Source organism: Bacillus rossius (genome assembly GCF_032445375.1).
Source record: "Bacillus rossius redtenbacheri isolate Brsri chromosome 9 unlocalized genomic scaffold, Brsri_v3 Brsri_v3_scf9_2, whole genome shotgun sequence".
Classification (NCBI taxonomy): domain Eukaryota; kingdom Metazoa; phylum Arthropoda; class Insecta; order Phasmatodea; family Bacillidae; genus Bacillus; species Bacillus rossius.
In genome coordinates, this window is record NW_026962013.1 from 18,001,792 (window position 1) to 18,029,453 (window position 27,662).

The 27,662-nt window shown below is 34.1% G+C and overlaps 1 protein-coding gene across 1 annotated transcript in view; it reads right to left on the minus strand.

Moving 5' to 3' along the window:
- LOC134543126 (protein GDAP2 homolog) overlaps positions 1 to 27,662 on the minus strand; it is a 166,264-nt gene that overhangs the window by 47,934 nt on the left and 90,668 nt on the right. The window contains exons 4-7 of the mRNA XM_063387961.1: positions 26,111 to 26,243; positions 23,066 to 23,175; positions 19,719 to 19,958; positions 5,801 to 5,966 (exon numbers count right to left, since the gene is read on the minus strand). Of these exons, the coding sequence (XP_063244031.1) occupies positions 5,801 to 5,966; positions 19,719 to 19,958; positions 23,066 to 23,175; positions 26,111 to 26,243 (649 nt within the window). The remainder of the gene's footprint in view (positions 1 to 5,800; positions 5,967 to 19,718; positions 19,959 to 23,065; positions 23,176 to 26,110; positions 26,244 to 27,662) is intronic.

Sequence of the window (27,662 nt, forward strand, 5' to 3'; positions counted from 1 at the left end):
ACACCTTGCAGAAAAAAGAGTGAAGCAAGGAAAAAGAAACACATTTCAAGGGTTTCTTTCCTTGTTGAGTACACTTATCTACATTGCACTATCAGTATCCGAAACACTCTAAGTTGTGCTGTTTTAAGTCTTCCAAGTTCCAATGCCAGCATTGTGCCAAGGTTGCTTTATCACATTACCATTTCATGGCCTTGAAAAACATCACTAAAGTTCCTATAGTAAACTTTACCTGTAGAACATTATTATAGTTGTATGTTTCACCTTTGAATATTTGGCTTTTATAATATAATTCAGATACATTTCACCCGAATTTCCTGTTTGTTGTGATTAAATAGTAACTTATTTAAACCAAAACATAATCAAAATAAAATATACTATAAATTTTAAGAGATATTCTTGACAGCACAACATATGTATACTGCTATTTTAGTATTTTTCACTACTACTTGTGTATTTCACTTAAATGGTGGCTTTTAAAAGTGTTTAGCTTTAATGAGATGCATAAGCCATTTATTGAGCCAGCTTAGGACTGTGTGAAATGCATAGGAGCCACAGGCAAAACTAACAGTTTTTTTTAGACTTCTTAAGATTGGATTTACAAAGAAAAAAGTCATATCTCCCTATCTACTAAAGTAGAAAGTAACAGATTTTGAATGACTATAAACATAAAAAGCAGCATGGTATATATTTTTTCCAAATTCCACTGCTAAAGGGGAGAAAAAGAATGGTCTTGACTTCATTAAAAGGTAAACATTTCATCACATCCAATTAATAGTAGATGTAAAATTTTTCTTACTCTATATTAAAAAATTTTAAAAAATGTCTACACCATTTTTTTTTTCAAAACTCTCAATTTACTGTAGTGAAAAAAGTAAAGTCTGATTATGTCAGGTTAAAAATAACTGAATACATTCTGAAGGATATAATTTTGCACGTGTTATTTACACTAAAAGTAAACAGGTGTTTACCTCTTATAAGTTGTTTGTTAAAACAAAAATTCACACACACACACCCTCACAGATATTTATTGCATCTATTACTTTACTTAAAAATGTTTTCACTTTATCAAATATTCTTCTTATGATGTTACACTAACAGCACTATTCCAAAATTTATATAGAGTTAGGTGGTTAGAAAGATACAGGTTTGATAAAATATAGATTTTTTTTCCCCACTAATTTTTCTGGTCTTTATGCTTTTCACAGTTGCATGGCTCGACAAAAAAAAAATAAACACCAGACAATTAGCATGTAAGCTATTTAAGCTTGAAACATGTTCTTTAGTGATTGCAGATCGACACATTTGGCAATGAGTTACAAATTAATTATTTCATTAACAAGGGCTTAATGTCTCATCTACACGAGGGGTCATTAGACCAGTGGTTCTCAAAGTGTGCACCAAGGCAAAATGGTGCCAACTAGAAGATTTCCGAGTGTGCCCTTTGATATTCCAGATAAATGTTTATCTAAATATAAAAATAAATATATAGTAGCTCTATGATACAATGTCAATATTGATATACCACTCTTTTTGTTAGAACATAATTATTTATGAGTTATTCAAACGATTCTACAGGTTTTGCTTGAACTTTATTATTATAACATGTATCTCAGAAATATGTATATGGTGCACCTACAATTTACCTGTGGGATTTCAAATGCACCCTGAATTCAAAAAGTTTGAAAACTACTGCATTAGACGATGAGGGGTGATGAGATGAGAATAGAGCACAGAAGAAACGCGTGTTTGACATAAACTGGGAGGACCTGGAGAAAAACCACCGGTTCATTGCAACATGCATCACGTTTTCCACCTGCATAAAAATACCGGGTTTGAACCCACCAGAAATCAAACCCAGAATGCTGTGGTAGAAGGCGAATGATCTGAAAACTTGACCATCATGGCCCTCACATAAGAAACGAAGCACACAATAATGTAAATACGTGAGCTGAAAAAAATAGCAATACTATAAAAAAAATTCAGTTAACTTCAGATTCTAAATATCATGTATAGATCCTGCTATTCACAGAGAGTTGTACACAGTATAACAACGATTAACATTCAGAAATTATATTGCAATTATCACTGGAAACTAGAGATTGATTCATACTTCTATACTCTTATACACTGTAAGGAATAAGGTTAGCTGTCCAATGAACAGGTAGAATTACGACATTCACCTGTCTGTTAAACTTGAAGCTATTCTTCATTTATCACAACAGAAATAGTGAATCCATTTGGGGATGAAAAAATAATAATAAACCATGTTAAAACTGTACCAAAGGTGATGCTTGTGTCTTCAAGAGGATAAATAATAATAGGTGGCTCTTTTTTTAATGGTATACTAGAGTGGGGGTTCATCCTTTTTTATCCCCCCCCCCTTCCTACCGCTTCCCATGAAACCCTTTGGTTGGGTAGGAGTCAGCGGGAGGGGTGGGGGATTTCCTGTTTCAAAAGTGCACATATTAGAAGTTGTTGGCAGTAATTCATTTACTTTCGTTACCTACTTTTCTCTGGTGATGGAAACATTCAGGTTAAACAGTAATTTATCTCTCATGTAAAAACAGAGGGACTAAAAGCAAGTGTATTACGAATGCTGTTGCGAACACACGGAAACAAAAACCTTTTAGAGGGAGATGATAATGAACAAACTTCTAGAAATTTGTGGAATGCATGCATGGTTGTGTAAAGGTTCAGCTGGCGACTTTTCTTTTGTACGCTGAATTGCTGCAGTGTTCATTTTTTTTGTCACCCTGTGAGGGTTTTTTTTTTTTGCCATCAGGAGGATTAGTGTCTGAGTGTTAGTTTCATCACCCTAAACCACCTATTAAATCGAGCTGCTTCTGTGTTTCCTATACTCAATGTAACATTGCAGACCACATGCCACCCCCATTTATAGTGTTATTTTTTTATATGTAATGTTATTTCAGTAATTAAGTAAATCAACTGATTATAAAGTTCAAGGTCATGATGCCCTAGTTGAATAGTGAAAATTTGATTTGTATATGCTTTGAACTATTTTCGATGATATTATTTGAGAAATTTATTTCAAGAGAGCCATTCAAGTTATTTTTTTATATGTTTCAAATGTTGTGATCTAGTTGGTGTGTACGAAAGTGGTTTTCCTTTGATTATTTTATGTGAATACTGGGTTAATATGGTAATTTACACATGCATTATCAGTCAATATCGTTTCAAGAACGTTTGGACAATGTTTATAGTTAAAGAACTAACTGCATCAGGGTGCTGAACAGATAGAGACAGAGACAATAGCCCAAAACAATGGACAACAGCAAGATAATTAAAGAAAGAAAAAGAAAAAAAGAATGATGGAAAAAAGAAAGGAATTAAAGAAGGAAAAAGAATAAACAAAGAAAGAAATAAAGTAACAAATAAATGAAGAAATGCGAAAATAAGAAAAAAAATATAGGAAAAGAGAAAGTGAAAGAAAAAGAATGCAAAAAAGAAAGAAGAAGGAAAAAAAAGGCAGGTGCAATACGTCAGGATGCCAAAAAAATAGACACTATTATACCATCCTGTGTTAGAAAGATGATAGCCAAGAAACATGGAAAGGCTCTTGCGCAAGAAAGTCCCGGAGTTTTGCTAGTAGAGATAAGTGGTGTATAGCCAGTAGGAAAGTATTTTACCAGAGAAGTCCCTAGCTATGTATTTTTTTAAGGTTTTGGTTTGTTTTTGTACTGTGGTTTGTCTGGTCTGTCACCACTTGGACGTGTGCTGGTCAGTGGCTCAAAAAATACATAAGGCGAGATCTAAACGAAGACAATTTAACGACTATGATCCGGTCTGCACCGAGAAAGAACTCATTTCGGACGTCTAATTCAAATTTTCATTGACCACAGCCGTTGACAGAAGCCCATGAAGGGGCAATAGTGAACTATTTCGTCTTCCAAAGGAATCCCACTTCCTTGGTAGCATCTTATGATCAGAAGCTAAGCGAAGAGAATACAGGAACTAAAACCATTATGTGAAAGTAAAATAAGTGACTATTTTTGATTAAGTGTAATAAATCTACAAATTTAACTACAAAATCTTTTATTTGAAATAGAAATGTCACCCTAAATTCAAATAAAATGCATAACTAAATCTTCATGAATGGTCTTAAGTTTACTACCTGCAGTACACCATAACTTCTAAAGTGCTTTAAGTATGTGCAATTAAAAGCATAGTTGGCTGGAGAGGTCTGTACCGCCACAACCGGACACACTGCCTTAATTCCTTACCTGCCCGAATGAAAATTAATTTGTCTCATGTAAAGACTGCTCATAACCCAACAAAATATGTACCTACACATTATATATAACAAAATTATAAATTTAAACAAGTCATGCCAACAACTAAAATATGAGAAAAATAATAAAATGGAAAAAAAAGCAGCCATTTTACCACTGCTATATACTGATGGCATTGCAGCATGAAATAAAAGGACAAACATTTAAGTTCTCAAGATGAAAGAGAGCTTACATGTTTGGAAAATTAACACCATATGTATGAGTGATGAATAAATTTGTGTGTATCTATTAAGATAAAATACAAACATCATTTAACTTGTTTACATTTTTGAAGCTAAAGTTTACATTGCTACCTGCCAAAGAATATAAAGCAAAAAAATACAAAATATTTCCAGGTTATTGATCAAACTCATTGACATTCCCAAACTCTTCCCAATATTTCCTACAGCTACAAAATTTCCTGACTTTTGCTGGTCTCAGACAATATGGCTGAGTTGAGTAAGCATTATATCAATTAATTTCCACCCTCGTAAATGTGTTTTTAATTTATCCTTTCCTCTTCCCTTCCTTGGCATTAGTAATGAGGTTAGCCTATCTGTCGGACTATATAATAAATTAGCTTGTTCCTTGAAAAATTATGCTATACCATACATAGGAATTGACAATGAATCATTCATTCTCTAATGCTGAGAGTTTAAAACAGTTATTTGAGGAAAGCTTAATTTTGTCTTGTAGACTTTTTGTCTGTAGTACAATTCAATATAAATGTACAAAACTTTAATGCTTGAAAATTTTGCTTTATGTCGAAAGCAGGTGACGAAATACCTGCCATATACTTGCCGAAATTGCCCAAGTATCAGCTGAAATGGATATGAAGTACCAAGATTGAAACAATACTGAAAATGCAATACATGAATAGAAAGAAAAAAAACCATCACAGCCTTCTCCTGACGGGGCTGTTATATAATTTAACAGTGGTTTGTAGAAATAAGCTTTTTCCACACGTGCTTGTCTACAAAAAAAATTGAAATTTATAAATGGTAGCAGGGCCGGTGCAAGGTAAATTGGCGCCCTAGGCGAAAAACCTTAATGCCCCTCTCCCCCCCGGCCGGACACCCAAAAAAAAATTTTCCTTGCCTCAAAATACATCACGTAAGCCTAAGATTTTGTCAACAATCAAATGTAAGAAGGCTTGTGTTTTTTTTTTACTTATTACAAATCATAAACAGGTCACCGCGGACTTTAAATAATTACTTATATCAATATAAACATTCCAAACTGGTACAAAAATCTATTTTCATCTAGTTTCAATAATCGTTAAACATATTATATCAGCTGTTATGTGTCGTGCTGTGCCGCCCCCAGCTACTTGGCGCCCTAGGCGGTTGCCTAGTTCGCCTGTATGGACGCGCCGGCCCTGAATGGTAGCTTTTTCAGTCGACATAAACAATACATACAAAACATGAACTAGTTGAAACTCACCTGTTTTCACCAGGTCAAAGCGGGGCTCAAGTGTGAGAGTGCGGGGGAGGGGGGAGGCAGGTGCTCACCTCTCCTTGGTGTGCATCTCCTTGACGAGCAGGTCGCCGAGGGGGTCGGTGGGGGGCCGCTCCCCCAGCAACCGCTGCTGGTCCAGGTCCCCTTGCATCTGGCTGAACGCCAGCTCCCCCACGCTCAGGGACGTCTCGAAATGCGACGACAGGTCCCCCGAGTCATCTGGAACAAGCGCCGGGGCCGAGGCTGCCATCATGCAGGAAGCTCGTCCTCGGGCGAGGGAGGAAAGAGCGTCACGCTGAGGCCTGGAGACCCCGCCCAGCCGGGTCTGGATCCAGCCGTGCATTGGTAAACTGGCAGGCTGGGATGTAATTTCTACAATGGCCCACGATGGTAAGAGTGATCTCAAGGCAACACGGGTTCCATTCCAGGCGGGATCAAGCCAGGGTTTTCTATAGCGGACGTTGCCGTGAGCCGGCGTGTTTTCTCAGGGTACTCCAGTTTCTCCCACCCATGCTCCGTTTTCATTCCTTCACCTCATGTCGTCTCAATAGACCTCTACATTGACAATACTTTAAGAATTCATTCATTCATTCCTAATTTCTGTATCACAAGGCATGTATGTACCTTTGTAATCTATTTGTAATGTTTGTAATGTATAAGCATACACACATATATCACAAATGTTATTTCATGTGTCTATTGTAGTGGTTCAACTATTTACCAAAAAATAATTTAACTACCCCAATAAATAGAGTAAATATTTTTAAAGGGTGTTTGAATGAGCAGATCTCCATCAATGCCTGAAGGAGAAGGATGAAGGGAGGGGGGGGGGGGGTGTACGAAAGGCTTGAATCTGTTGTCCTAGCCAACCTCAGAAGTTCAAAAGGCATGTTGAGGTGACGTGGGAGTGATGGAATCCAACTGGTAGAAGAAATAGAAGTATCCGGACATACTTTATCCCCCCCCCCCCCGCCTTTTCCCATCCCCAGTGGCTCATGGCTGAATTCCTTCAGATTCCCCGGAAATAAAACTGAGGTTGGGTAGTTTGGGACTAGAACCGAGAATGTTTTGGTGGTCTGTACCTTGTTATCTTGTAGCACCTACACTAAGTTACACTCCCTTCTTTTCTCCTATGAACCAAGCAATGGAGCAAGGTGACCTGAGAGTAGCAAGACACTGCTCTCACCTTCCAGAGAACCTGGGTTTAAATCCTGGTTTAGCAATCCTAGTATTGATTTCTCATAGTTTCCCCACATGCTGAGATGGGTCCTGTTACAACAGCCCTGGTACTCTTGTGAGTTACCTAATGATCGCACTGTCCACGATATGTTTATGCTCCAATAAAACCGAAACAAAAACCTAAGCCTTCTTTAATAATGGGATGTTGTAGTTTGCTCATGGAACCAAGGCTGATGTGTGATCGTGATGACACTGTTGACATAAGCGTGAGTCAGTGGCTGTTTGTTACGTTATCACCGAGATTGTTTACAGAGATGAGCAACTTTCCAAACACAATAGTGACTATGGGATCGTTAAGATTGTCACTCATTTAAAAAAAATAACCACAATGATCATTGTTAGTCATTCTGAGAGTGCAATAATATAAAAATTGCCTAGGTGGTAGTAGGCATTTCCATATCTGCCAGATTCACAGTGTATGAAGTCACTATCACGTGATGCAATCTAATAGAATTACAGTACACGCTCATTAATCCCAGTATTTTTATAACTTTTTTTTTTAATTTTCCATCTCACTTCTGAAATATTCAATTTATTTACACAAATAACATTTTTCACTATTTTATTATAATTATCTAAAGAGAGTGTGATGTGGAAAAGATGCACAGCATGTCCGTACTGCATAAATATGGCAACACTATTGCTCTAATATAAATTCTGACTGCTGGCAATGTGTATGTTATGTGAATTTGTGCAAGCTGACATTACAGTTAAACTTATGTCTGAAGTAAAAGTGTTTTTTAAAAAAGCTGTACTGTTTTTACGTGAATGAACTGTAGTCATTTACAATTGAAAAAGTAAATAACAAGGTGTTTGTTTAGTAAAACAGGTAGCCAATGTAGTTAAATTTTAAAATTTGATAATACACTTGAACTTGTTTTGTGTATAAATTTGGTAATTCATGTTTAAGTTGGGCATGTTTAATTTCATGTTTAAGTTTTGAGTTATCATTACTAAACAGGGTGCAATAGCATTTAATCTGCTACAGAGGCATATCGGTACAGTGAGGTATTATGGGTAACGATAACCATAAATAACAAAAATAAAGGTAAATGCAATTGTGATTAAAAGAAAGGTTAATGAGAATAGTTGCTAAATATTAAGTCAGGGATGTTATAGTTCTGTGTTGAAGTAGTTGGTAACTAAAGTAGGCCCAAAGAAACAGAAAAAAGGGACTATCAATCAGGAGAAAGATGTCAGACATAGTTTCTTATTCAAGAAAAAGTTCAGAAATGTAAGGTTTCAAACTTTTAGCAACAGTAAATAGAACTAATTGAAATTCAGCGAAACCATTTGAAAGGAAGTTCTCATAATTAGGATGAGTGAAAGGCTTATTTCTACTTTGCACTTTATCACTAACAAGTGCAATCTTCTATTGAACTACGTATTTCCATCATATGGGATAGAAACAACGCCCAAGTCACAAGAACCGCCAGCAAACAAGATAACTCTTATCTCTTTGACGCACAAAAACCCTCCAACAGAAATTACTGCAAGGTATGAATATAACTAATCAGAAATATTCAGCTATATCTCATCAGTATACAAATGAAACTTTTCAGCAACTCACTGCACATTATACAGATTGTTAACCCTTTAAATTATTTAGTTGCACACACATCAGCTGATGACAGAATGCCCCAAAAAATTACAGGCAAATGTAAATAACTCTTGACAATCTGTATTTTTCCAGTTTTTATTGCCTTGCACAAAAATACATAGTACATATAAAATGTGTAGGTAAGATATTTCTTAATTATATGTGCATACATATTTAAATTCAAACTAAGGCAACAAATGAAAATACATATATAGCTTTCACTGTCTCTAAAAAGTAATTAATATAGGTATGTACAAGATGTCTACAAATACCAGGTGAACCAATTTCAGAACTTTTCCTGGACCATTTAATATAATTTTCTTACAATTTTTTTATGTGTAAACATCTTAGCTCTCGGTATACCACATTTGGTAGGACTAATTACATGAAAATGGAATGGAAGATAACGAACAGAAATGTGGGGCGAACATGGTGTACCCACACTTAGCAACATAAACCCATACAATCTATTTCGTAAAAATTAGGATACATACCAAACATGATAGTGTAACTACCCTGGAATATATTTGGTAAAGTAAAATAGTCATTGTAAAAAGTAATCCCAAGGCTTATATTTGAGTGTTATTCTACGCATTTATATTACTTAAAGAATATTTCGCTACATGTTTTGGAACAAATCAGGTAAATTAGCCTTGCTATTTATGGAAACTAATGCTTCAGAATAAGCAATTTCAAATAACACAAGCATTTTTTAGGAACGCATTACCTAGTCATGCTAAGTGAGGGATTGGTAAAATACAAATGATGATAGCAGACTAAATTAACTTGTTCTCCTAACCCCACCCAATTTAAAGGCTTTCCTAACCAATGAGTTCAAAGAAAACCAGATGTTGTCATTAATCCGACACTTATATTTTGAAAGTTTTGCTGATTATATATAGTTTAGACCCATAACTTAACTTTTATTTTTTTTTACAATTATTTACAGGCAAGAGGTGTGTCAAAACATTTTGTCTACCTAGGTAAATATCCATATGGGATATGACATCTTGCCTGTACTTATAGCTGGCAGTAAAATAAAATTTGAATGTTTGGATTGTTGCAAAAATGTAGGTTATGTTCAACAGAGTAAATAGCCACAAAATGCAAATATTTTTTAAAATTAAAATATTATATTTTAAGCAACATGGTATGACTACTGGTATCATTTATACACTGAAATATTTTCTATACATGCATTCGTTTTCCTTCTCAAGTACCTTACGCACCCACCACCACATAAAACAACTAAAAAAATATGTATTTATGAAATATTTGTACACACATACCCATCTGCACAGAGTTTTCTAGTACCATAAGAAACAACGTTACAGAATCCAAACTATGAGATAGGACACTACAAAAGAGGTGGCAGCATAACAAAGTACGTACATCTGAACAACGATTCTGTACTTCTGGCTATAAGAAAGTATGAAATTAACTGATAAACACCAAGAAGATAAGCAGTAACACAGATATCAGAAAATTCTTTGAATGATCTCATTCTAAGAAGTCTAACAAAACTCTGAGGAAAACTCAAAGGTGAAAAATCTATCACCTATATGTTAAATGAAAGAAAATATTTAATTTACTCCAATATTCAACACAAATATAACTTCTGGTTTTACTGATCCAAAAAAATCTCCAGCTCTTATCTGTCGCTAACTTATGAAGCTTTAACTGACTGAAATCAAGCTAAGTAATGGCATTACAAAAAAAAATTAAACTTTTTACTTTCACCAAACCAACACATAAGTACTAGAAAACTATCACATAGTGAAAAAAAAAAATAATCAAATACTTATTCTTTTAAACTGGAAGTGAAAATTTATATTCAAATAGCTGCTTACATATATGTGTCAGAGGTGAAAAAGATCATTAACAATAAATTGTAATCATACACATACAAAAAGTTCACACACCGTAACTTTGTAACACTAACAATTTTTTTTCAATTGTTTTCAATAAGTCTTATTCACATTTTAAAGTTCCCCAAATAGTCACAAACTCAAAAATAATCACAACAGAAATAGCTTTCTAGAGGAATTTTTGGTCTATATACCATCTTTGATGGAAAACCCATGAACCACTGTTATTATGTTATTATGTATTGAACAAAAAAATAATTGTGAGCCAGTCTTTCAGTACCTGCCAGCGATGTGTAAACATCTCACTTCTGTAACTAGCAAATTCATGTGTTCTCATTTTTCAAATTTAACATGGAATTCTTTAGAAAAAAATGCAGTGTGTGATAAATGAACAAAAAGGATTCGGTTTAGGGAGAAACTGTAATAAGGTTTTCCCCTTTATAAAACCTATCTATAATTCTGTTTAACAAGATTTATCAGGACTACCAAACAACAGTAGTACCAAACGTGTCTCATGTAAATGCCTCAACGCTGAACCTTTCACATTTCCACCTAGCCCGAAATAATCATCGCCTGCATTTTTTAGGTTAAACTTCTTTAGGCGCATTGAGGGTGAAATTTTAGTATGCACCAGAAATGCAATGAAATAAGCAGGCATTACACAACAGAAATTTAACAGGTTGAGAGTCCAATTTGCATGCATGCAGAAACTGCTATAGCTACGGGCCGAAGTTGTCAAGATGGCGGGCTCTTGTGTAACAACACGCACATTGAGGGATGTACTAAGTACATTGGTGTGGTGAAGTAAACTTCACAGTAGTGAAACTATCCTGGAATACATTTTGTAAACCTGAATAGCCATAACAAGATACAATCACAAACTTAAAAATACATATACTTTATTAGCCAGGAAAATTGTGTTGGAACAAACATTGCGTAACAGAATTTAACACTTTGTTGGTTCTCTAAAGCATTACTAATGCAGCATTATCTTTCAAGTATTTTTCAAACTAAAAGTTGCAGACCAATAGATACAGTGAAACAAAATTTACCTAAAACATTTTTAAACACTATTATAACCTAAGTATATGTATGCATATTTGTTTTAGCTTAAATTATTGACATGAGTCTGTAAAAATGTCCTACGAAAAAACGTTAACTTTTTTGATCTTTTCAACATTTAATATTTCATAGTAAAAATTTTATCACAAAATTATTTCATTCAACATGGTATTAAATATATGTAGGCTAACAATCTCTTGTGTGTCTACAGTAAGACGAAAGCTGCACTATCTCTACATTTCAATGTTATCTAACGATTGTCAAAATGGTAATGCATAATAAAGTTATGAATATTTCTATTTATGACTATCAATTAGAACATTAAGTACAAAGGAATGTTGTACTATTATAAAGTTTAGTTTGACACGCCAATATGCTTAGTACATCCCCCAATGTTTGCGCAAGTTAATATAAATGGATGAATAACTCAGGTTCACCATCTGTTACATTCACAAAATTACTCCTACCAAATGTCATATACAGATCTAAAATGTTTACACATCAATAAATGTGTAAAAAATTGTTTCTGCAGTTTTAATGAATGTGGTAGTATACCTACATGATTATTAGTTAAGCATGCCCTGTTTCTATTTTCGGTGTCTGCACACGCAAAAGAAAACAAACATTGTCATGTTACTTTCAAGCTATACCATCCAAGCCAGTTGGCGCAACTGTATAGGCCGATTATGGCCGATAAAAAACTGTGCAGTTGAGAGATGCCAACATCAAAAATTAAGTTTTTATATGTGAGGCAAACAAACATTTCTTAAAATCAATAACTTAAATAAAAAAGTAATTTTAAAAAACATTCTTAGTTCAGAATTAATGGAATGGTGTAATAACGGAGTGGCGTATTAGGTATAATGGCAAAATATTATTGCCAACATTTAATTATTTTGGTAACAATGAAATAAGTATGGCTGTTAAAACAAAATTGTTTTTATCTTTACTAATAATAAATAAAGGAAAAAACCCTTTAACATAAAATAAACCTAAAACTTTAAACCACGAACCAATCTTACCAAAAGAGATGAACTTATAGTAGGCTCACATAATCAAAAATTAAGTAAAAATCATTATAAATCCATAATAATTTAAATTTCTAATGACTATTAAAACAGAAGCTATAACCCCCCACTGCAAATACCAAGAGGTTACCTTCATCAGGTAGGTGAGTGTATCCTGTCATCATGCTAACAGAAGGTGCACACGAAACACAGAACACAGCAAGCAGACGGGCGACAGGCACAAACCACAGCCGGACACTGATAAACTGGGAGCGAGGTGGGACAGGATGTGACCGAGCAGAGGAAGGGAGGCGGCCTGCCGCGGAGCACAAAGAAAGCAAGCCAATTGCACGCCGGCAGTCCATGACCTTACACAACCACGAAGGCACGGGTTCTGCTTTTCAAAAGACGTGTGTGAGAACACTTTCAGTACTTACCCGTCTACAGTAAAAGTTATTAAACCAGACAAGTTTAGGACCAAGTGTGTCCTGAATTAACGATTTCGCCAGATTACCAAGGTCAATCTAGTTTTAACAGGAATATCTGAAGAAAAAAAAATACAGTAATATTAGGTGTATATATATAATGGTTTGTAAATATTTCCTTGACCATATTGGTTTTATAATTCCTCAATTTAATAGTTACTCATTACTTACAGCCCATGCTTTGTAAACTTCACCATAATAACAAAATTATATACAGACTAATTAACATTTTAAAACAATTTAGATTAACATTCTCATTTCCTCGACAGTCAAATAAGTATGAAAAAGTTGTACATTACCTTTTAAAAATAAAAATTATCAGAACGTGTTTAAATATATATTTAAATATAAAAAATAAATGTTTTATGTATAGTAATAACTATACCTACCTTTATTTTTAATATAAACACTTGTTCTTCAATTGTGTTGATTATATGCATATTATGTACTGTATTGTACCAAAACTAAGTCAGAAATTATTCCCTAAATTGACAAGGAAAAATGCACACAAAGCTTATATACGTGCATTTCAGATACTGCAATAAAACAATTAAAAAATTCACACACACATAAAAAAAAAACACGCATGTGTGCACACACACATGCAGAGTACACACACACACATGTACGCACACATACACATGTGTGCACACACATGCACATGTGTGCACACACATGCACATGTGTGCACACACATGCACATACATGTGCTTGCACATGCACAGGAATGCACATTGACAGGAATATGTTGCTATGTGTTTCAATTTACACATCATAGATGCAGGCACAGTCGTAGAAGACTGTGGATATAAGAATAAACAAAATGGTTGACAAATAATGTATGTCATCCATAGACGAAAAAAAAAAACATGTGTAAAGTGCATACTACTTTTTAATTTGTACCATCCTGACTCATATTTATTATCTACCATACTTCCTACTAGAGGTGGGTTGTTACAGCAATTTTCGGTATCTGTTCCAACCTGATACTGATACAGTAATGTACCTAGTTACAAGTATCTGATACTTTTGTATCAGAGCAGTAGCGGTCCCAGGAAGCGACAAGGTATCAGCATTCTCGTTACAGGGTACACATCCTCCATGCCGTCATCACCAGCGTAAAAAGGTATCGGTGTCTCTGATACATTATTTATCACGCCCGGTAATTCTCTACCTCTGTTACTCTCATGCCCGCCTGATACAGCAAGTATCAATCAGTTCAACATTCACTGCAGTTCGTCCTGGCCGTGTATTAATTACCACCATGTACATTGTTGCGGGCTGTCATGCTTTGTAGTTAGTATCTTTATAGTTAAATAAGGAATGGATAAGTGCAGGAAAAAGACTTCATTTGTGTGGAATTTTTTTACGGAAAATAATGAGTTTGCTAATTGTAATTTGTGTAAACAAAAACTGAGTTATAAATCATCATCGACTAATCTGAAGAAACATTTGAAACGTAAACATTGATATAGTATGCTCACTAATGTAAGTATCTGTTTTTTTTTTTTTTAATTTTTGATAAAATCGTAATCTTTTAATGTATGAAAACACTAGTTACTAATTGTTTTCGGAAAAAAAAGTCCTAATGTTGATTACATCTGTTATTAGTGTCAACTGAGAATTTATTTGCATTTTCATAGCTGTTAGGTGCACAAATATAAATATTATATCTTGTATTAATGTACTTTTTAATATTAAAATTTCATTAGTTTTATTTTTGAACGAGACTGTGCACGCACTGCGCACTGAGCGTACTTTGATGTGGGACAATACCCAAACAACTCTTAACAATTTCGCTTTGCGCCTCTTCTTCAACGCCTTCCCCTGCGCTTCCTCCCCTACATTATTTCCCTTCTTTATCCCTTATTCGTCGTTCCTGCTCCCTCCCCTTTCACAAGCTCCGCCCAAGTGACCGTCATCTGCGATCGGGTTCTGCGCACATTGGCCATGGTGTTGTTCCAGGCGAATTCTGAACTGATACTAAAGTACTTGATACTTTTCAAGTGTACTCGTTTGCCATTCCTGATACAGGCGCGTATCAGTGACAAAGTATCGGGTTGATACTTTTCGACCCACCTCTACTTCCTACTAAAATTTTGATGAATTGGTTAGAATCTGAATCTAACATTAGTATGAATTGTAGTTAGTGAATAAAAATACCGTCTTTAAGGAAGAAATATTAGTGGTTGATGTCAAGAAGCAAAGCAATCAAAGTCACTAAGGAAATAAGGGTATGTAGAGAAGTTTTGATTCTAATTTTATATTAATAGTCCTCAACTATGCCAAAGAACAGTTTACTCGCAGAGCAATGAAAGTACGATGTTCCAGAAAAGAATGTGCGCAATTGGGAAAAAGATGGAAGAAAATTAGAAAGCACAAATTAATGGCAGAAAGCATGATGAGGTGTTATGGTTTTGTATTGAGGAGAGATGAACATTACTTGCTCAATGCTTACCAAATGACTACGAGAAAAAATTGATTGCATACCAGTGTTGTACTGATACACTAGTACAGAGTACTGTCAACAGCATTTAATTATGTTTATTTACCGTCACCTAGCTACCAGCAGTTCAACCATATCACGTGTTTACATGAGTTGTAAACGTTTATTTTGAACATTATTTAGTTTTGGTTTGGACAATATTTAATGTACATTTATGTCGGGTAGACTAAATTTTAATATACATAACTAGTGTTTATGTCATTCATTATAAACGGTTTGTCTATGTTATTATAAACTGTTTGGTTTGCAACATTTGATAGGCCGCCGCTTTGGCGGCGTGGCCTTTCAAAATTTCAAACATTACATTTTTTGAAATTTTGGATGCATCCGGCCCGTTGCATGCTGGGATTTGGAACACCACCAGAGCATCGTTTGGTTTAGCCCTGTGTGGGAAGCTGCCTCACACGACAGTGAGGCATTTCTGGACTACATTTACTGCTAAACAGTTGTGCAGTGGTGATTATAATTGCAATAACAGTGTGCTACGTGAAAGTTATTTGAGTGCATCAGAAAGTACATGTGGAACTATCATCTGTGTTTAATTATGTGCTCCGGTCCAGCGGCTGTCAAGGTAAGCCATGTTGGAATGATCGTTAATACACAAACTACTGATGCCACGCCACCACGTTTTAGACGTTTGTCACATCCCGTGATGAGTGTTCTTAGTCTTTAAAGCTGCTACAAATAATAAACTCACGCATGAAACTTCTCAAGGCCAGAGGTCCAAATCAGTTTCCAGTGCTAACATTGAACTGAACTAGTCTGGAACTAAGTTACTTTCAAAACAAACATTGTTTTAAATAAATTCGAAGATATTTTATTAAAAATCCTGGGTTTAACCTGTGAAGATAATAAACTTGTATTATCCATATTGGCTATGCTAGATACGCACACAATTGGTATTTCGTTAACTGGAATCTAGCTGGAGCGACCTTTGTCAGTGTTTATTTTATGTTATTTTTTAATAAAATCAGTTTTCTTTTAAGTATATAACTGTTGGTTGTCATTTGGAAAGTTAAGAGCATTGAACCCTCACCATTAATTGTTTGTTGTTTTTGTTAATTTTCAAGGGCTCAGTAGAAAATAATAGGCACCCAAAACTAAACCCCAGTGAGTGCAAATTTCTTACATTTATTTTACAGTACACACACTATACTTAACAACACAAAATTATTATAGATTCTACTACTACCACCACACAGTAAAGTATTTTTACACTGTGCTGCACTACAGTGTTTCATGTTAAAATTGAGAAAAGAATACGACTAACTCTTACGTCAAATTGGAAATGCTGACGAGATTCCTGTTTACTACAACATACCAACCAACTGTACAATAAATGAGAAGGGTGCAAAGTCTGTTGTTACCAAAATCACTGGAAATGAAAAAAATGGTGACTTAAGCTGTTTTAGCTGATGTGAAATTATGGAAAAAGACTGGGATCTGAGACAAAAAGGGGAATGTTAGTGATGGATTCACTGAGAGGAATTTGAGCGTTACACTGATCTGGTTGTTATTACAGGAAGGATGACCAGCCAATTGAAATTATTGGATGTTGTAAATAAGCCTTTCAAAGACAATCTTCATCAGCTGTACACTGAGTGGTTGCTTAGTGGGGCTCACTCACTGACACCTTCAGCTAAAATTCAGACGCCATCAGTGAGCAAACTGCTGGAGTGGATATTAGCAGCTTGGCGATATATTAGTTCTGAATTCATTGTGAGAGAATTTAAGAAGTTTTGTGCTACCAGAAAATGGTACAGAAGATGACATTTTGTAGGAAATTGAAGCCAGCAGAGATGAAAGTAAAACCAACAGTGAAGAGGGTAAGAGCTCCAGTGATGGCGATAATGATAGTGACTGTAATTCTTAAGTTGTTACCACCAAGTTTCAAGTTAAAAAAAAAAATTTCATGCAAAGAAATAATTCAGTAATTTTGGTGTGTAATCATAACTTTGTTAAATAATTTGTGTTCAAGGCCGTCCCAGGCCCGGTGACTTGGGAAATTGTATGTTAAAATGGGTTTCTTACATCTACATTTTTTCAGATAAAAATTTCGTACTTGGCTTGTTTGTAGCAGTTTTACAACACAAATGATTATACATGTTAATATGGTTGAAAAAAATATTGGTAAGTATTTTATATTTTTATTATTCAGGAAAATTTAAATGTAGTCTGAAAAACAGGCTGTAGATATAAACATATTTAGACTTTCCCAAAATTTTCCTATTTAAGTGGCATATGCCTAAAATTGTTAGAACAAGAAATATTTGGCATTTCACATATTCAACTATTTTTTCTGGCCACGAGCAGGTTCACATGCGCCTGTCTTGCACAGTCGCCTGCCGCGTCCTCAGTGAATATCCCGACTGGTGCGGAGTACTGTGTTAATGACATGAAGATAGTTTTGACCATCCCCGATAAACTACCCGAATTTTTTTTTTTGTGTAAAGTCAGTGGTCAACCTTCTCCTGCACGAAAATAATAAGCAGTTATATTGAATTATTTACTTCTTTAAATAGATGGATGTCTTATGAGATTGTGATCTCAGCGACTAAATGAGTTGAAACGGCTGTTAACAGTGATAGACTCGAATTTATACCTACTTATGACTTGTTGATAACTAACTGATGAGCATATTATAAACATGTCATACATAACGAAACCAAGCAGATTTACATACAAATGCATCACAGCTGACAACACTGCCCACGACACACTAATGCATTCTTGAATAAGTTAACTATCAGCTTTATCTGGCACCTACACGTGACAGTCCTGGAAAGATATCAAAATAACTATCAGGAGACTGCCTCTACTTCCAGGCAGTTGGAAGAATGGCTGCCTCAAAGTGATAAGGGTGTGGGTTTGTAAGTGTGTGGGCGCCGAACGACAACACCAAGCGCCGACTCTCCAATCCCAGTTACTCTTCAATGAGCCGTCAACCTTGGGTACATAACACATGCGAGGATGGTAGTACAGGTCTCACGAAGAGAATCTGAACAGGTGGCAACCGAATTAAGTGAAAAAATATACTTTTCAACCTACTTCCTGCAAATTTAACAGTTTATTAACCAATTTGCTGACGTTTCCCCAAAAAAAGGGGTCCTTACTTGGAGAGGGTCATTATTCCTGGTGATCATATAATTGGGATTTGACTATTAATTTTAAAATGTACAGCAATGCATTTTTTAATAGTTCACTGTGAGAAATTAGAATATTAAGGATCTTAACTCTTAACAAAATCTTCACATTACATCAAAAATCCTGCCCTATAGAAAGCCCTATCACTGAAGAACCACATTTTACAGAAAATAAGGAAAAAATATCAAAAAGAAAGCAAACTGGAGTTAGGGCCAATATAAATGTCAACATAACTCCTCACTGTATTATGTCATAAAGTTTTTTTTTTTTTTGGACCAATTTGAAAATGCTAAAAAAATTAGAAATAATTTGTACTTTCAGCCTTTTAACTTACCAGGGTAGAGTTAATAAATATGGTGCCATTTTCACTTTGTCCGCAAAAGTGAATGTAGTATTATTATTTTCACTACTTGTGTTCTGTATAGTGACATACCATAGTAAAAATGTACTTGTGTTCTGTATAGTGTCATACCATAGTAAAAAAGTAAGCTAACTAACGACTTTGAAATTATTCGCAATAACTTTGAAAATTTTCCAGGACTTCTTAAATACATCAAGGAGGCATACAGACCAGAAGAAGAAAGAGGAGGAAGAAAATTGACATAGAACTAGAGCAGCTACTCAATAGCATAAGTTTGAATGTCTTTTTTTTTTTTTTTTAAATTTTAACAGAAAGTAGTTAGTTCAAACCTGGTATCATGAGACACAAAAATCTGGAGTTTCTGTTAGAGAAGGTCAATAAAAATGTAGGGAATTAATTTCAAAAATTGTCAAAGCTGTGTGGCTAGCCTGTCCAAGTTGCCACGAATATTATACCTAAATGGAGGAAATCAATGATTGAAAAATTAAGAGTTTAATAAAAAGTCACAAAAAATAAAAGATGTGTCTTAAAATCTAGCCGCTCTTCGAAAAATATGGTAGCATGTCCTTCTGTAGGTAATTTATATACTTTCACTTTATTTTTGTCTTGCATCCTTTTCAGTGTGATACAGGAGAAAATATTTTTCTGGGCCACAGGTTTAGCCACCCTAATAACATAAAATTGTATTGTAGTTGGTACCTTCTAGCGCATGCTGAGGGTTGTCGATGATGCGGATCTGCCTGTCGGGCTGGATGGGCTCCCCGTCAGGGCCGCCAACGTTGGCCGGGAGCTGCCAGAGCGCGTTCTGCTCCTCCTGGGGCGAGCGGGGGAAGTACAGGGGCAAGAGGACCTCGTAGATGCCGATGTCTGCGTTGCCGATGGCGAACACGACGGTTTCGAGAGAGCTGCCGTGCTTCTCCAGGAACCTGCGGACTGTGCCTGCAAAGACAAGCAAATCAGACAATCCTCAGAATACATTATGTTACGTACATACAGTCAAAACTCAATAACACAAACCTGCGGGGACCATCAGTTTGTCATTTTGCAATAACGAGGTTCGTATTAACCAAACTATTTCAAAAATTAAATCACGAAAAATTTATATAATTTCTAAATAAAATTCAAATGATTTTAAAACCTCGTACACAATTTCATACCGCATAATATGTACTTTCTTTAGGGATTTTAAAATACAATTTTATGATATTAGGGTGGTTAAACCTGTGGCTCAGAAAAATATTTTCTCCTGTATCACACTGAAAAGGATGTAAGACAAAAATAAAGTGAAAGTTTATAAATTACCTATCTTTTTCGAAGAATAAAATTTCTAAGCATTTTTCATTTAACTACAATGAGCCAACAAAAGAAGTCTCCAATCACAGAAGATCCACTTGAGATAGCTCACGAGTCTGCAACCAACAAACTGACCTAATTTGCCTGATAAGGCCTACACATAGGAATGTGTAGTATACCCTTATGGTCATTGAAAACTGTGAATTTTCCCAGTTCCTAAAAATAATTACACACACCATTTATGGTTATATTTATGGATCAATTTTGTTTTAAAATTTAAGATTTTGTTATTAATGGTGTTATTTATATAAACTCAGTTTTCTTTAAATTAAGAGTATACATTATTAATTCAATAATGTTGCCAGTACACACTGGCAATCACTGTTCTGGTTTATAATATATTTTTTTATTAAAGATTTTCCAAATATTTTTCTTAAGAGTTATATGATTTTAAGATTTGTGTTTGATTTAGATGATTTTAAATTTTTAACTTTCGTTAACTTTTTCTTAACTTGGTTTTAATAATTTCAGGTGTTTATTTTCCGTGTATTGTTTTAGCGGTTTAAAAATGTTTTAAATACTTTATTTTGTAAAGGTGTAATAGGTATATAGTGGCATTTAGAACTGAGAAAGTTTAACGAGTGCCTTTTGTGTAACGTTGCGACAGTAGTCGAGTGCAGAACAGACACATTGGTGGGTCGGTTACTTGCAACTGAACTGCGGCACGCATGCGTGTTGCGATGTCACAGGAGACCAGCTGGTATCTGCGAAAAACAACACTATGTCATTCTACTTTGGGGCGTGTTGGGCGCTCACCCGGAGCCGTGAGCTCAGCCATAATATGCTTTGCCATCAGCTAATTAAATTTCTTGCATAAATATTGTTTGGGACTTTCTTGTTACCGTGGGAGATTTCTTTTTACAAACAGTGTGTGGTCACACTGGCTGGAAGTAAAAAAAATTAGTTGTATCTGGATGGCCAACCAGTAGTGATGTAGGCTCGCGTGGTCCTCCGGAATTTATGTAATTTGAACATGACTTTATTTAATAAAAACTTTGCCATTTACGTTTCCATATAAAGGGCCTAACTGTTTCAGGCCAGTTGTGTCAACATCGCTCCAGACATGCAAGAGACAATAAACCGAAATGTTCACCTGCTTATGCTCCGAGGGTGAAAACTTTTCATTGTATTGGTGAAACAGTTATTTTTTTTGCTGAAGTTTTAAACTGAAACTTTATGTTCAAGCATTTTAGATGGATTTTTCTACGCAGGTACCTGCAAGTAGTTTGTTGTAGAGAAATTATGTTAAATTACTTTATGGCAAGTAAGAAGAGTAGAAAGGGCAAATTTGTCAGTTTAGTTGGACTTTCATTGACATCAATATTTTTGCTTCAAGGCATTATTTTATCAATATGTAATTTAGGCTTAGTATCTTGTAATAATTTACTGTGTAACTTTTTAAAATAAAGTATTGTTATTTTAGTAAGTTTTCACATTTAAAGCCCTTTTTAATCTACAGTACTTTTAGCTCACTGTTAGTGGATTTTTGTATGAGAGTTTTAAAAAGTATTTTCCAAGCAATAAAAATTAAGTTGTGTTATATAAATTGTGCTTTAGTAGTATTTGGAGCCTACTTTGATCCTCCAGTTATATTTTAACTCTGCTTCTTTGTTTGATTTTCTTAACAGCTAGGTTTGGTAATTTTTGGAAAAAATTTTTTTAAGTGAATTTTATTTTATTTTATTATTTTAATCCAGTTATTTAGTGTTGAGCTTGTGGACTCTTGCTAGAAAAGTGGGGAGGGCCCACAACAAGATATGTTCTGTAGTACTTATTTCACCACACAAGGGTTATTTTAACTATGTTAAAAATGTATATTTTGAAATGAAAATAATTTTAAGTATGGTTGTCTGGGGCATATTTATATAGAACAAAAATATCAGCCCACAATTATTGTAGGCTTAAGCACATAATACAATAATTACTTATTTAGTAATGCTTAGATATTTACAGTAAATTTCCAAAATATATATTATTTACTAATTATTTGGTATGTAAAAATTTTTTGAATGACTCAAGGATAAAACTTCTAGTATATAAGTTAAATTATGTCAAATATAGGTATGTATTTTTTTATGTTCCCTTTGCATTTCACATTTATGTAGAGTATTAGTTATTGAGGTTTTATTGTGATTCACCATAAAATCTTGTCTCTAGAAATAAGCATGCACTGCGCTTGAGAATAAGTACCATAGGAAATACTTCTATTATTTTATTATTTATATTGTTATGTACTGATATCCTTACAAACTATGTACTGACTTAAGATTTTTCATTTTGCTACCTCAAAAAAAATCGCACATGATCATGCTGTAGTAAGTCCTTAGTACATAAACACATAACTTACATTAAGTTGAACTATAAATTAATACTTTGTCCTAAGAGAGTAATTTTACAATAGGTATGTAGATGGTAATCCAAAAAAAAAGGAACATGTTACTGCAGTCCCACATATAATATCTTAAAATATATAATTGTATGTATAGCTAAAATATAACTATTTAAAATATTATTGAATTGGGATTGTACGAACATATTATACACAAAATACATATTGTGAATTAAAATATATTATAACTTCTGCTCTGTGAACACTAGATTGATATGAACACTATTACAAAACAATTTTAATGCACTAAATTAATAATATTCTGGTTAGTTTGCATTAATAGTTAACAATAGTTTTTACTCACGTAGTGCTATGTGGGCTCCTTCGTCTGGTGGGAAGTTCCGACGCACTGAGTTCACCACGCACAGTGCTATCGAAGACACTCCTAGTTCACAAGCCTTCTGAAGAACATTTCTGCAAACACAAACACACTGACTAACAGCTGAAACACGACAGCAAACTGCAAAACAAAATACACTGTGCACAACAAATAACAGGATTCATACAAGAAAGATTTCTTATGCAAAACCTCTATTCCTAAAGTGTAAAGATAATTCTTATACATTTAAATAAAAGTGTTTGTACTTATGTACGCACATAAGAAGTTATACTTACTTGGCGAAATAAAAAACTAACTTTAATTTTGCATGCAAATAACTAATATAAATAAAATAATAAAAGAACTGGAATGATTCTATAAATACGGTTGGTAAAGTATCAATTCAATCAAATTAAAAATTCTGTAAGCGGGCTCTGGAGGTTACGCCTAATGCCGATAGATGGCAGTTAATGTTAAATGCGGTGTAGACAGTTGTATTGTAATTTGTTGTGCTTGTTGCCAGCTAAACCCATCGTGTAACTTGATGTGTATCTGGATTTAGTAGCTGTGTTTACCAAGTGATGTACTATTTCCCCAATGATTATTTACAGTTCCCCTTATTTGTGTGTACCAAGCAAAAGTAAAGTACTTTTGTATACATTATCATGGCAATATGATAATTTGAGAAGATTTCTTAATTTTAAATTTAAAAAAAAAAAGTGTGTGTGGCCACCATTTGCATCACAAGTGCAGCTTCAAACATAATATGGATAGGAAATCTTTTGGTTTCTCTAATAATTAAAACACTCGTAATCATTTATTGAAAGTAGACATGGATAGTTTGAGCATTAACAATTTTAGCACTCAGGTTGGTGTTATTGAACTCACAGCTTACGCCTATGTGTAAGTAGCTACTTGAAACATACAAAATATGTTTCTACAGTTTTGATCCTTACTTTTTTTTATAAACTTCTATTACAATATTGCAAAATGAAAAAAAATTACCTGCAGTACATTATATCTATAGATGATGCCTTCACAACACTTTAATAAGCGATCACATAAATTGAAGTAAAGTGATAAAGCAAAGAAATGAAGTGATAAAAGTCCCTAAAATGCCTATAAGATTTTTTTTTTAAATTATAAATACTCCAAATCCAGTTTTAAAAGTTACCATTTTTTTACCATTTTCATAAAAAAAAAATACTTATAGATGAAAAGTGAGACCTCAACAAGTTGTTCAATACTTTCTTAAATAAATTCACAATTTGCATCACTTCTTGAAGTCCCATAATTCAATTGATGATACAGCCAAGCTGCCACTTAAATATAATTAATATTTTAGCTTAAATAAATGCAGTAACAATGTAAGTAAATAAATCTGCTTAAATAAATGTAGTAACAGGCAGGGGATTAAAGTTCAGTTAAAAGGTTTGTTTCAAAAGTTTTATTCAAAAGCTATCTGATTAGCTGGAGTAACAATGGTCTTTGATAGTAGATTCTGATAAACTGTACTCTTTGGTCAAGTTAAGTAGCAATTATATCATTATTTTACTTCCCATGGAAACCAGAATCAAACACCATATGTCTCATTATCCAAAATCATAGTTAGTATATCCAATGATTCCTTACACCAATTCAACCAGCACACTAAATACTTATTTAAATCCTAAATTGTTGTAATTATCACACCTCTGCATTTTGTGAAAATGTAAAATAATGGTATCAACCTATCAACCCACACTCATATCAAGACGTTACTATTTAATTAGGAATTTAGCTAGTCAAATCCTCAAACCCTCAAATACAATTAAATATTTAGTATTCAAAAGATCTGACATTAGAGGAAGAAGTTTTGACAAATAATACTTTAAAAAGAGAAAATTCATAAATCAAAACACTAAACCCTCTGTAACTGACTAAGTTTGTGTCATTCACCAGGAAAAACATTTTAAAAAATTGTGTGCAGGCCACCAGCTATATTACAGCATTACCAGAATTTTTCTTAGAAGGTACTACAGGGTACCCTTGTGACAAAAAAAAATTATATCCAACATGTAAACATGCTTCTTTTTTTAATAAAAATTTTTAAAAGTGTAACATTTTTAAAATTTTAGATTTTTTTTTTTTGTTTATTATTTTTTCCTGACACGCAAAAATCTAGATTTCAATTCGAGGAGTGGATTAAAGGCACTCTTTGAGAATCAATTTTCAGATTTTGGTTAAAGAAAGATAGGGTATGAACCATCACAATAATGTGAACAGAACGTATATGAATATATTCTAAAATTTACAAAATCAATAAGATATTTGCTTAAAATTTTAATTTTGACTTTTTTTTTATGCTGGAGTCTACACACTATTTTCCAACCAGAACCGGTGAACTACATATAGAATGGGGCAAAAGGTGTATATCAGTTTTGAAGGGCTATTAAAAAAATCAGAGCAACTTACAGAAATAAGGTTTAGTTTATTGGAATCAGTATAATCATCATTTTTTTTACCAAGTTCAGAAGATCACATCACGAAGATGGTGGCCATCAGCAGCGATACATTGATGGACTGCGATTTTGGAACTCTTTGTGCTTTTCGGCACATTTTACACTCTTTTACCCTTTTGACGGAGCTACGGCCCATATGGCTGGAGTTTCAATGGTGGAACTTACACAGCTGTTCTCTGCGCACCTCGTCTCTCACCGAATTCCAGCGTTTGTGACTTCTTCCTGTAAGGTTACCTCAAGGAAAAGGTTTCCAAACATCATCCTCACACCTTAGAAGAACTGAAGATGCAAATTCGTGAGGAAATACCACTATACCCCTCAAAATGCGCCAAAAAGCTGTCTAAGAGTTCCGAAATCGCCTTCATCAATTCATCGCTGCTGATGTGATCTTAAGAACTTGATTAAAAAAAAAGAAGTGGGGATGTATACTGATTCCAATAAAATAAAACTCATTTCTATAAGTTGTTCCTTTTTTTTTTATAGGCATTCAAAACCGATACGTACCTCTAGCCCCAGCCTGTACAAGTACCTGTAGCAGGAATGTAGCGTGTTCTGGGCGGCAGTCTGGTACTTGATGTTGTACTTAGGGCCGACCGTGTGGATGACGTACCGCGCCGGAAGGTTGTGCCCTTGCGTGACTCTGACCTCCCCAGTTCTGCACTCTGAGAACAACAGATCAATCAGGCCACTTTGGTAAAGCTGAAAATTCAATTGTACACATATTCACTCAAATTAGTTAGAGAATGCTAGTAATTACATCTGCAAATGCCAGCACCATAAATCCAGATTTATATAGCCAATTATGAAGAGATGATAAGCTCCAACTGATATTTTTTTTTATTTACATCAGATCCTGCCGATGCTGATAAAAAAAAAATATACAGATAGATATGAACATGAGATAAATGTGAACACATCAGAAATAAAAAAAAACAACCGGCAAATTTCAGAGAGTAAAATAAAATAACTTTATCTGAAAATGACCAAAGAAAATTCTGGATATAGTTTAGAGGCTCAGCAGTGCAAGTTTATAAAACAATGACTAACTTCATCAACACTAAAATTAAATAATCAACTCCCCTTTTTGAATTGAAGATCTGTACCACCACTAAAATGGTGACAAAGTACAATATCAACAGCATAATTGTTAGCATGTGTAAAGCTCTAAACATTTGGTACTTCAAAACAATTTTTCAAGGAGCAGTGACAAAGTACAGTGCACTGTAAGTGCCTAATGACCATGGACAAGATTAATGGTGAACTGCAATAAAACTAAAACAACACCGCAAAGCATGTTAATACAAAATATAACACTGAAATGCAATTTAATACACCATTTAACATCAAGAAGTAATTAAAAACTTGAAATCAATCAGCAATTTGAAAAAACTTAAATTAATTTTGTTTTATCTATTATTACAGTAAATTCATTTAATGTAATTTACTATACATGAATTTTGTTCCAAAATGTATGGACTAAACCAATTCTAAAAAATAATTTTACGTTGTTTGATCTTACATCTATTATAGTAACACATTTTTACATTAAAGATGACATATTTCAAACGCACAAAAATCTCCTGATTTTTTTATGAGTACTTCTGATCTAGACATAGTCATCATTAATGATTTTATTGAATAAATGTATCAATTTTCATTCAAAAGGAGACTATTTTGGTGAAATAAATGATGGCCATTAACAGTATGTATTACGAAATATTTAAGTTTTTGATTTGTTGAATAATATATTATTTTTATTAATAAAGACATTGTATCAAAATAAAAACAATAACACCAAAATCTCCTATTTAAAAACAAAATTTACCTAAAAATAAAACAATAAAATCTGGTCCATATTAAAGACAACTTCAGTAATGACAGTTATCTATCAGCTCTAATTTACAAACTGCAGACATTGTATGCCTTACAATGACACACACATTTGAGAAAACTTTATGCCATTGATGACATCCAGAAACTGTAACTGTGGGTACTTACAGTTCTTAGCAGTTGATTCAGTGACACACAATAACCGTTACCAGTATTGAGAACTTAAGAATAAAAAAGCAATTCTTCAGTTA